This window comes from Gymnoscopelus braueri, assembly GCF_963280865.1.
Source record: "Gymnoscopelus braueri genome assembly, chromosome: 21".
Taxonomy (NCBI): Eukaryota; Metazoa; Chordata; class Actinopteri; order Myctophiformes; family Myctophidae; genus Gymnoscopelus; species Gymnoscopelus braueri.
Window position 1 is genome coordinate 27551859 of NC_137623.1, and position 12267 is coordinate 27564125.

Consider the following 12267-nt stretch of genomic DNA (forward strand, 5'->3'; position numbering starts at 1 on the left):
CTGAAATATATAGCAACGGGTAACACTTCCTGAAATCTAAAAATGCTTCAGAAAACACAGGCAGTGGTACAAAAACTCAAAAACATGCCCCATTTGTTGTTTTGTTTTAACAATTAGTTTACATTTACAAGCTTGGGTTAATATGCCATTCAGTTATTGTTAAAATACCTACGCAGAGGCTCCTGAAGAGAAAAAAAATCCGATTCATGTTTCGTGGAATGTAATTTATACACAAATAAGTATCCCCCCCTTACAAGTATAATAAAATGCCCCCGTGATTTTTCTCAGAGGGGTGAAAATTGGCTGCAGATTGGCTGCTGACAGATGGCCTGTCAATGAGCCGTTGTCGCTAGTGTGTGGACTGAGCATGGGGGTCCTGACCTGGCCAGTGAGTGGAGGAGCCCACTGTGCCGGACAGCGTCCAGGGTGAAGTCTGGCAGGACGAGCATCAAGTTACTCAGCAGGCCACAGTGGGCTGCGAGGAGGTCGTGGGTTACCACGACGACAGGCTCCGCCGCCGAGGGCTCACCCCGCCGGGAATCCTGGGAGATCACAGAGTCGCTGGTGTCCGTGTCACTCTGGCCTGAGAAAGAGACGCGAGAACCGGACAGTTAATAATGAAGCCTTCAGCAGTGTTTTCACCTGCTGTGAAGGAGGACTCCAGAATGCCATGACCCCAGGATGAAAAACATACACACACACCCAAAAAACACCCGTGAACAATGTTTCTCTTTGAGACGAGGGAAACGGATATGTAAATACACAGCACTGGGAATGGGCTGTAGTTTATAATAATCACTTGGTGACAAAATGGAAATGTCATTGTGCCTTGGAGCTAGACAGATGCTCAGTTTCAAGAAGAGAAAAGAAAAAGAAAAGAAAAAAAGTCAAGGTTTATGTGGTTTGAGGTATTTGATTATTATGACTACAAAGCATGCATGCATGCATGCACTGCATGCACACAAAAACACAGACACACGCACTCTCTCTCTCTCTGTTTCTCTCTCTGTACCTTGAGTCATGAGTCTGCTGGCAGGTGTATCTTGCGTGCCAACGTTACCCAATGGGGAGAGAGCCACAGGCGTGTGAGGGCCTGAGCCCCCAAGCTATGAAAGACAAACAACACACTTAACACATTGACTGCCAGAATTATTTCATAATTTTTTAGCCAGTGCCAGAGTTTTTCATTGGAAAAAAAAAAGTACTCAGGAGCCGAAATACAGCATTTTTAAGTTTTAAGTTAACAAGGAAGTGGATAGGAGTCTAGATCTTCAACTAATCATATCTCCTTGGTCTTTGGGTGAAATTGGAAAAAAAAACATTTTTTTTTTTTCACTTCACGTAGATCTACGCGATTGGCACGTGGCGGCTTTAAAGCGGTTCGCGTAGATCTACGTGATTGGCAGTCAATGTGTTAATCGGACATAATTCAGATCTTTATTAGGAGTGTGTGTAGTTGTTGTTGTAGCTTCAGTACCCCCTTTCCCTGATTTCGGAATCCAAGTGCCTCAAAACTGTAGTCACTGCCAGGCCATAACATTTCAGTAAGTCCAGTTCATAAAATAAAACGCAGCATAACGGCGAATAAATATTCGTTTCCATTATATAACAGTGCTAGTCACATTTTTTTATTTTATTTGGTTTAACATTTTAGAGATCACCAGGTTCACAAAGTTTGTCAATGTTGTAGGGTAGTTCTAGGGGCACACACACCCCCATTTAAGAAACTCTGGAGTAGAAGACAAAACCTTTACTGAGCCAGACTAACGTATTAGTGCATGGTGTATTGTAACAGTCAGATTCAGAGTCAAGAGTGTGTTCTGTGTTTATAATGTATGTGTAGGTGTGTGTGTGTGTGCGTGTGTGTGCGTTGCTCACCACAGTGCTAGAGGTAGAGAGGGAACTAGACGCTCTGCTGGTGTTGACAGCTGTTGCAGGGGGTGCGCTCGTCCAATATCTCAGGGAGTTCTCTGAATCTAAACATACACCATGTTGTACAGATACAGACGCCAAGATCAAACACAAAACACGACTTGTACATGATTCCGCTTTACACCATAAAGCAAATCACACAGTTTAGCACCTGAAAAATCGTTCTCAAGTTTTTGCAAACACAGATGGGACACAGCATGTTCAGGGCGTCCTCGCAAACAAAACTATTCCAGACGTGTAAACAGACAGACGCTAGGAACAGGTTGTCCTAGTTCGACGTGTTAATACCCCAACAGTGGGGGGGGATCAAACATAAACATCACACTGACAGGCAAGAGACAGCTTAAGACCGGCCAGACAAGAGCAGTCAAAGCTTTTTACCCCCCGAGGTGCTCTCCTGTGGACTGGGGCCGCGGGTGGCAGAGGCCGGGGGCTGGAGGTGGTGGAAGATGTACCTGCCAAGGTAACAAGCCGAGGCGGAGAGAGCGACGTGCTGGAAGTACTGACAGTGGTACAGCAGAGCCTGCAGGGCCGGCAGTCCCACCAGGGAGACGCCAGACACCTCGTCATGGACACAGGGGTTCTGGGATGCAAGAGAGATGAAAACTGGCATTAACCCATTGAGACCTGAAGCCAATTCTACATGTCTCCTAAATCTCAACAGTATTCTGAAAAACGTATGTTTCTATATCAGTGGTGCTCAATCTTTTTCATGTCAAGGACCCCCAAAATTATATGTATTTGGCCGCAGACCCCCATCAAAATATGTTGTACCCGAGACCCCCAGAAGCAAAGATTTGAGTTAAAAATGTTTGCTTAAAAAAAATATATATATTCAAAGATTTGCACACATTTTCACGATTTTTCAAAAATAGCAGATCTACAAGCTCGTAGCGCGGCACTCGGTGCCGCGCTATGAGCTTGTATATCTGCTAGAATAGCCAAAGTGTAAAATAATGCTTTTTAGCTCAAATCTAAAAATGACACCAGGTCATCCAGGTCTTAATGGGTTAAATTATTATGTGACTTCCAGGTTTCTGTCGCAGATAGGGAGAAGTGCACAGGGAGATGAAAAGAGCACGGAGAGGGTACAGCGAGGAGGGGGTGGTCGGACTCAGTGTGAATCCTAGATATAAAATGTATAGAGTGGACATTTTCATTCATGGCCACCCCGGTTCCTTCCGTGACGACCACAGAAAAAGGAAGCGATCAATCCACAGGGGCCTCTGTGATGTGTTTGTTTGATATTCATACCATGGATATAGAAATATATGATACTTTTTCTATACCCATGGTGTGAATACTGCACATCTTTGCAGGAGAGGATATAGAAGAAGACACTGAAAGACGGTAGATGGGGGAGAAGAGGGAGAGAGGGCGATGAAAACACAGTGTGACTATTTTAATCCACGGTCCATAAAAGCCTTTAAACTGTCTGGCAGGGGCACTGACCTGCCAGTGGGAGTCCTTGGCCTCCTCTGCGCTGGCAGGCATGGGCATTACCAGCAAGTTCTGCAGGATAAATGCTGCCTGGATGCGCACACACACAAACACACACACACACACAGATTAAGTCAGAACATTTACAACACTGCCATCTGCCTGCGCTTGGCTGGAAAAACAAGAAAGTCCTGAAAACATTTCATTGCAGCTTGAAGCCTTTGACTCGGCTGTTTTGTACACCAGCAAAATGTGCCATCTTGTTTCATTTTGTCAAGTTGGTGCCCTGGTGCAAACACTTGGATGAGACAACTAGCAGCAATCAGCGTATGACAAATTGCAAAAGATGAGTTCTGATTTTTGTTTTCTTATTTCATAGTGTTGCCCCCCACACACCCCACAAGGATATTTAAATTAAACATAAATTCCCTTTTAGACACTTCTTGGTTCATTTTAACGTCTACTCAGACTTGCATGTGCATCCGAGACCGTTTTAAAGTTGCTTGATTCAATATCTAGATATCTGATATTCATTTGATCAGACATTTGAAGTTGAATGGGCTTATAAGCCCATTCAACTTCAAACTCCACATTAACCATGTTAGACTCATTGAAAACACACATCCCTGCTTCTGGTGACTGATATTGTCCTTAATTTTCCAGGTAGTTATTTTATTTACTTATTATTATGAAAAAAGTCACGGTCCAGTCGTGCATTAGAAGGACAATTATGTAATTATAGGCAAAAATATTTCAGATATTTAAAAAATATGGTTAAAAAGTTTTTAAAAAGTGAAGCGGAATTCAAACATCATAGTCTTAACCCATTAAGACCTGAGGCCGATTCTAAAAATGTCTTCTAAATCCTAACAGTTTTCTGAAATATCTCTGTTGATATATCAGTCGTTCTCAAACTTTTTCATTTCAAGGACCCCCAAAATTGTATTTGCCCACCAACCCCCCCATTTAGTTCCAGGGACCTCCAGAAGCAAAAACTTTAGTTACAAATATATATTCAAAGATTCGCAAACATTTTCAAGGTCTTTCAAAAATAACAGATCTACAAGCCAAAGTGTACAAATCTAAAATGACACAGATGCTTTCCCGGTTTGGATGGGTTAAACTCATTGTGTATTTATATGACTGGTGCTGACGGCAGTGTGGAGCGGGTGGGTTTTTTACCTCTCTGCGGACCATACTGCACTCCTGCTGGTCCAGGAGCATGTTAAGCAGCGTACCCCACAGCCCCCCGCTGATGTTCTGACAGCTGGCAGACAGACCCTGGCACCCGCTGGGCACCGACGAGAGGGCCGAGGCCACGCCTAGACTGGAAAACCTTACCTGGGGGCGAGAGAGAGAGAGAGAGAGATGGAGTTGGAGTGGGGGGGAATTGACAAGGAGGAAGGGTAGCAAGAAATTGAGAAACGGCACACACGGTGGGGTGTGTGCACACTCACATATGCAATTAGAGAGTGATGCGGTTACCCAACTCTGGCTGTAGGTGTCCCCAAAGTCACAGAGAAATGTGCTTGTAGATCTGCTATTATGGATTCTTCTTTTTTGTTAATTCTTTTGAAAAATAATGATTTTTCTAAAACAAATTTGAAAATCATTTGAAATAATAAGCATTAAAAATAATTAAAAAGAAATAGGAAACTTATGACCCATAAAATGGGTCCAGACCCATTGGAATAGACCCTCAGCACCTGCTGTTTACAGCATAGTGTAACAGTTCAGCATTCAGAATAAAAAATAAAAAATAAGTTCTTAACACATTCCCTGCCAGTGGGGTTTTTTTTTTTACTTCCCCCACTGCCATGGTAAAAAAAAAATTACACAGGAGCCGAGATACAGGATTTTAAAGTAATAAGTTAACCAAGGAGTGAATGGAGCTAGATTTATTTAATTTTTTTTAACAACGGTTATACTCGTTGTTGGCAGTAAACGGGTGTATTTTTCAAATTAGTCTTTCTTCTACGTTCTCTAGTTTAATGTACTTGTACATGTAATAATGGTGAAGATTAACTATCAGTCATTTATCTGTGGACACCTTGGAACCCCCTCAAGGGCCCCTGGGGGTACCTGGAAAACCAAAGGCCTACAAGACATTTTTTAAATGACAGAGACAGTGTGTACAGTAATATGTCGTCAGGCATAAAAAAATGTTTTTTTTGTAAATGAATGTCCTACTTGGTCATACTAGTGTCACACAAAATTAGCCAAAATTAGCCAGCAAGCTAAATTTAAGTGAAAGTGGTTAAGTGTGTCTGTGGGTTTTTATACATTCTGAATCAATGAAAGGTATTAACAAGGGCTTGTGGCCAAATAATAACTACATGGATCTAGTGGAACACAGGTATTTCCCATTTACAGAAAAGTAACAGTTTGGGACATATAGTGGGGTCGTTTCGCACAATTATCGATACGAAGCTGATAATAGCGCCAAATTTTGCATGAGGCTTCTTTAGGACCTACTGATGGATTCTAGCCTTGGGTACCAAACTTTATTTTGAATATTTTCCATACATTTAGGCTTATCAATATTCATTAAAAAAAACAGGCCGATTCACTTTTTGGCCTATAACTCTTGAACCGTAGGTCATAGCATCAAAAATATTATAAAATATCCGATTTCAAGATTTTCCGCCATTTTGCGTTATCTTCAAAACACATATTTTGCTACTACTCCTAAATATTTTGTCCAAAACTCACACAAATCGGCACACCCTCTGTCTTTGGTCATGTGATCAAGATTTATCAGTCAGAATTTTCATATTCCCTTCGGATTGGCTACGATTGGCTTCTGAAATTTGTGGGAGGGTCTGTTTGGAAAAAAATGGCACAAATCATAAACACAGCGTCCTATTTGTCCTAAATTCATATCATTGAGGGGCCATTAATAAACGTAGAGCCAATGCGATTTCACTTCCACCCATAGGGGGCGCAACAAATTCTACAAATGTCACTGTTTTTGCGCCAAATCTAACCTACAATCCCGATTGTGGCTGAAGAAAGCAACGACCAAAAAACCCACCAAAAAACCCGACCAAAAAACCCGCTGTTGCCAGATCGTGCGCGAGCAACAAGCAACCTAAGCGAGCAACAAGCAACCTAACACACAAAGCTGCCCACTGCGCATGCGTCGACGCACTTTCTCTAACCAATTTACACCCACTTCACGCTTACAAAACCTGGACATGGCAACGTCGCTCATCGTTCTGTGATTGACAGCAAAAGCTGGCCAATCAGGTGGCGAGTTCGAGTGAGCCCGAATGGCTCCGAGTGCAGCCGACAAAAGACGAACGCCAGCCATTGTTTTGTGCGAGTCAGGGTGCGAGTGCCTTCATTTCTTACTTTAGCTTATAAAACGCTCTCAAACTTCTTCTCTGAGGCACGGAATTTACTTATAACATATCGTTTGGATAGAATTTAGTTGTTTCACTTCATATGTGTGCTCAATTATTCATGACAGAGCCTATTTAAAAATAAAAATTCAGAGAACCGGCGACAGAATTTTCGCTGACGGACAGAGAGAGACATAGAGGGAGAGGGAGAGGGAGAGGGAGAGGGAGAGGGAGAGGGAGAGGGAGAGGGAGAGGGAGAGGGAGAGAGAGAGAGAGAGAGAGAGAGAGAGAGAAAGACAGGGAGGGCCAGAGGGGGGAGAGAGAGAGACACGGAGATGGAGAGAGAGGAAGGACGGCAGGAGGCGATGCGCTGTTAAAAATTTAAAAACTTTTTTGGGGGAAATTTTTATCCCACGATTTTTGAACCCCAAAATAAGCGAGCCCTTGCTTATTTTTGCGCGGACGTAATTTGTTTGTCATTGTGGTGAATGTTTGTGTGTGCTGCTGATGTTTGTTGTGTGAAGCTTAATGTCAGAGTGTTTGTGTTGGAGCGCCTCAGTGCGGCTGCAGAATTCATGTGCAACATCTTGCATGCGTGGCTGTGGCTTCACAGTTTTCCTTCGCAGTGTCTGTAGGTCACGGCCGTCTCCAGGGACCCCTAAGGGGGGGGGGGGAAGACCCTCTGGGTTTTTTTTTTTTTTTTTTTTATCCCATGATTTTGTACCCCCAAACGACATTTTCTTTGGGGGGGGTAGGGGGGGGGGGACTAGAATTCTGCCCGCGTAGCGGGCAGAACTTCTAGTTAAGTACAAATGGTCTTGTGAGTCAAACATTTGCAATTGCAAAGTGGAGAACAGTCCAAATTTGATTTGCCACATTTGCAGGTGGAACAGTCCCCTTTACAAGAGCATTTGATCAGCTCTCAGATTCCTTGGTCCATCCATACTCATGTGGGGAAGGAATAACTTGTTCTGTTTGTAGGCTGGTCGCCCAGATGCCTGCTTGATACACTGCCCGCTTAACATGCTGAAGTAGTGCATCTTGGGTGGGTGGCAGTTTCTCCATTGACCTATTCCCATGACAGAAGAGTTATTTTCTAGTCTAGTTGATGGAGCTCAAAGGACTGGATTTGTCATACAGGATAACCGTCAGTCTCTCAAGCTTCTGGAATCGCTGACTCTCAACATTCAGCTGCTGGAAGGGATGTTTGGCCAGACTGACAAGTATCTCTGTGACATCATCATAGGCTTGCCAGGCATGCCAAGCTGACTTCTTACCCTTACTGTGGAAAGCAGATGTTGTGTCTGGAACATGCCAAAAGCCCACCCAGATGTCAGCCAAAGGTTGAATCGACCTGTTGCAATCATGAGGAGGCAGACACCAGGATTCTGGTTCATGTACGGCATGCACTTGAGCAAGGAGCAACAACTATCCTTGTGCGTACTGTGGACACTGATGTCATCGTGATCCTTGCAAGCTTGTTCCATCATTTAGTTACGATTCAACCTTTGGCTGACATCTGGGTGGCTTTTGGCATGGGCAAAAAAGACCGATTTTACCACATCAACATCATGTGTAAATCTCTGGGGGAGCCACAATCTCGTGCTCTGCCTATGTTCCATGCATTGTCAGGTTGTGACACAACATCTGCTTTCCACAGTAAGGGTAAGAAGTCAGCTTGGCATGCCTGGCAAGCCTATGATGATGTCACGGAGATACTTGTCAGTCTGGCCAAACATCCCTTCCAGCAGCTGAATGTTGAGAGTCAGCAATTCCAGAAGCTTGAGAGACTGACGGTTATCCTGTATGACAAATCCAGTCCTTTGAGCTCCATTAACCAGACTAGAAAATAACTCTTCTGTCATGGGAATAGGTCAATGGAGAAACTGCCACCCACCCAAGATGCACTACTTCAGCATTTTAAGCGGGCAGTGTATCAAGCAGGCATCTGGGCGACCAGCCTACAAACAGAACAAGTTATTCCTTCCCCACATGAGTATGGATGGACCAAGGAATCTGAGGCATGGGTGCCAGTTTGGATGACAATTCCAGAAGTCTCCAAAGCATGCAGAGAGCTGATCAAATGCTCTTGTAAAGGGGACTGTTCCACCTGCAAATGTGGCAAATCAAATTTGGACTGTTCTCCACTTTGCAATTGCAAATGTTTGACTCACAAGACCATTTGTACTTAATTTGGCGCAAAAACAGTGACATTTGTAGAATTTGTTGCGCCCCCTATGGGTGGAAGTGAAATCGCATTGGCTCTACGTTTATTAATGGCCCCTCAATGATATGAATTTAGGACAAATAGGACGCTGTGTTTATGATTTGTGCCATTTTTTTCCAAACAGACCCTCCCACAAATTTCAGAAGCCAATCGTAGCCAATCCGAAGGGAATATGAAAATTCTGACTGATAAATCTTGGTCACATGACCAAAGACAGAGGGTGTGCCGATTTGTGTGAGTTTTGGACAAAATATTTAGGAGTAGTAGCAAAATATGTGTTTTGAAGATAACGCAAAATGGCGGAAAATCTTGAAATCGGAAAAGAGGCGGGACCTATATGCAAAGTTCCGTCATGATCCAAGGAGTCCAGGGGAAAAATATTTTTGATGCTATGACCTACGGTTCAAGAGTTATAGGCCAAAAGGTGAATCGGCCTGTTTTTTTTTATGAATATTGATAAGCCTAAATGTATGGAAAATATTAAAAATAAAGTTTGGTACCCAAGGCTAGAATCCATCAGTAGGTCCTAAAGAAGCCTCATGCAAAATTTGGCGCTATTATCAGCTTCGTATCGATAATGTAAAATAAACAGGGTTAATGTACTGGACTAATATGAGGTGATTAAGTATCAGTGACATGCGTTGAGAATGCTGGTCAAGCCACACCTCAGCATCTCGATCCACCCACAGCGGGATGAGCCAGGCCAAACCCATCGGAGAAGCGCTGGTCTCTTCCGATCCTGCTTCCTGCCCCAAAGCCCACTGGGAAATGAAGTCCTGCAGCACAGAGAATGACGAGAGTACAGGAAAGAAAAGTTTTCAACAACAGTGCAGAACATTGCTTAAGCACAGTGATATCCTTGCCTGTGGCGCAAAAAGCTATTCCTTGAAAGAAAAAAAAGTTGTTGTGACACAACAACATACTGGATTTCATCACTGAAACTAAATAACGAGCTAAAAGGATGCCGTTTTCCCGTGATAACCACCACCTTATTCTAGTTGGCACTAGGGCTACAACTATCAATTATTTTCTGAGCAATTATTCTATCGATTGGCGTTATTTTATACTTCGAGAGAGAGAGATGAGATGAGAAAGATGAGTTCTGAGTTCGTACTACTAGTACTACTACCCAAAATAGGTTCGAGAACCTTCTCTAAAACAAATCCGGTGACTGATGAGTGCTTAGGTGTTCTCCATACTCACATTATCCTTGTTCTCGGCCTTCATCTCGTGGGAGAGATGAAGCAGGCAGATGACGGCGTTCTTGGTCACGCCTTTTCCCATGAAGGACATAGCGTTTCCACCCCACTCCACGTAGAACGAAGAGATAACCTGAGAGAACAAGAAAGGAACCACAATATTGGATCTATATTGAAGTAAAAAAAGCATCACAATACATCCATACGCATCAGTGCGTATTCATGTTATTCCTTAAACCATGGGTATTCAACAGGGGGTCCGCGAACCCTTGGGGGTCCTCAGAGTCATTCAACATCTACAGTGGCGTTTCTGGCCGTTCAGGAACCCTAGGCACGATGATGAGAACACCATATATGCTGTGTTTTTAAAGAGGGAGAGTGGTCAGTCCTTTGCTTTTATTGAGATGTAGGAAAGGTGAGAGGGAAGGCGTAGGAGGAGCACTTTGTAACCCTGTTTTGAAAATTGCTCAAAGGAAGAAACCAATCTAAGTAGTATTAAAAGCTCTCAACTTTAACCTTGCAGTCTGTGGTAATGGTGACGGAGGTGTGACGGACTTGTGGACATTGTTACATCCACCTAGCTGACATTATCCTGTGGCTCAAGTTGAACATAGCGCTATATACGTGCCTCTGCTGGCTGTGAAAGGCTTTTAGTGCATCTGGATTGATTCAGCTCAAGAAGGGGAAAAATTATGGCGCTCCGGTGGCACAGGGCTAAAGTGCCTGTCCACCACCAGGTTCAAATCCACTGTGGTGCATCCGGTTAGAATAGAATGAATATAGAATGAAAATAGGCCAACATTCAGTGAAAATAGCGAATCTACACATAACGTTAGCACCGGCAGCACCCGGCCCAGCATGCCACGACCGGACCGCCCACACATCACGCGCCGCAGGGCCAGCATGCCGCGCCTCCGCCCCCCCGCAGGCTCCAAATCGCATAAGCAGAAGGGCCCCAGGGCCAGCCCAAGACCTCACGCCCCCCCCCGATATAAATTAGATATTTCCCCCATTTCAGTTCAAACGCCTCTGATCTATTTTGCATCCCGTAAGATAGATGCTCATATGCTGCAACCTTTCCCAGCTCAGTCAGCCATTCCTAGCACAGAGGGTCCCCCCTGACGTCTTCCACCCCCTCATTGTCTCCGCCAGGCCGAAAGGCATGGCGAGAGAGTATGTTTTACCCTCCGTCCGTCCGTGTGTGTGTCCGTGTGTATGACCGTGTGTCCTGTCCGTCCGTTAGCGTAACTTAGCACCAAATCTCCGGCACCGTTGGCCCGGTCGCTGCGAAACTGTGCACACACTCTCCCTGGATGCCAATTCAGAACCTCTGCCTCAAATCTTTCACATGGGCCTGTGCGAAACCCATTTTTTTACATTACTCCTACAGATTTGATCCAAACGTCATGCAAATCGGTACACATTATCTCTATAGTCATGTGATCAACACGGATCTGTCCGATTTCCCATATTCCATCCTCTAAGGCTAAGGTTCGCTTCCAAAATTTTCAGGATTGGTCCGTTTTGAACAAAATGCCTCAAATCATGAACGCAGCTTGCGATTTCCGTGAAATTTCACAAAGACATTCCCACTAGGCCAAGGAAGAAATGCCACCCTTTTTCACATTGGCCTGTTATAGCGCCACCAGCAGGTCTAATTTAGCAAAAAAAAAATTGGAACAAAATGCCTCAAATCATGAATGCAGTGTCCAATTGCCGTGAACGACCTAAGAATAAATGGCACCCTTTTCACATTGGCCTATTATAGCGCCACCAGGAGGCCACAATAACGTACCTGACCTGGCGGAGACCTGTGCTCCGAGGAGCAGTTTTTCTAGTTATGATCTGCTTTCCCACCATAATACTGGTCTGGATCCATTCTGGTCCCTTACAATTAGCAAGGAGCAGAGGCCCAATACATACACACACATACAGCCTCGGGCTGAAAATAAAGTCAATGTTCAGAATATCGAAAATGTTCTTATCTACTTGGGATCAATATTCTTGAATAACAAGACCTATACTGCGTGTAAAAAGTGTACCCTCTGCCTTCTCACACATCCAGCAAATTTGCTGTGTCTTTTAGCCCTTTTAGTCTTTTCCCATTTGTAGCACATTTGTCAGT

General features: G+C 44.0%; 1 protein-coding gene across 1 annotated transcript in view; it reads right to left on the reverse strand.

Annotated features, from left to right (window-relative positions):
* The window catches only part of rttn (rotatin), a 76198-nt gene that overhangs the window by 21110 nt on the left and 42821 nt on the right, over positions 1 to 12267 (reverse strand). Inside the window, exons 29-36 of the mRNA XM_080417833.1 lie at positions 10147 to 10275; positions 9609 to 9719; positions 4555 to 4713; positions 3385 to 3462; positions 2314 to 2515; positions 1879 to 1976; positions 1013 to 1106; positions 382 to 583 (exon numbers count right to left, since the gene is read on the reverse strand). Coding sequence (XP_080273959.1) covers positions 382 to 583; positions 1013 to 1106; positions 1879 to 1976; positions 2314 to 2515; positions 3385 to 3462; positions 4555 to 4713; positions 9609 to 9719; positions 10147 to 10275 — 1073 coding nt within the window. The remainder of the gene's footprint in view (positions 1 to 381; positions 584 to 1012; positions 1107 to 1878; positions 1977 to 2313; positions 2516 to 3384; positions 3463 to 4554; positions 4714 to 9608; positions 9720 to 10146; positions 10276 to 12267) is intronic.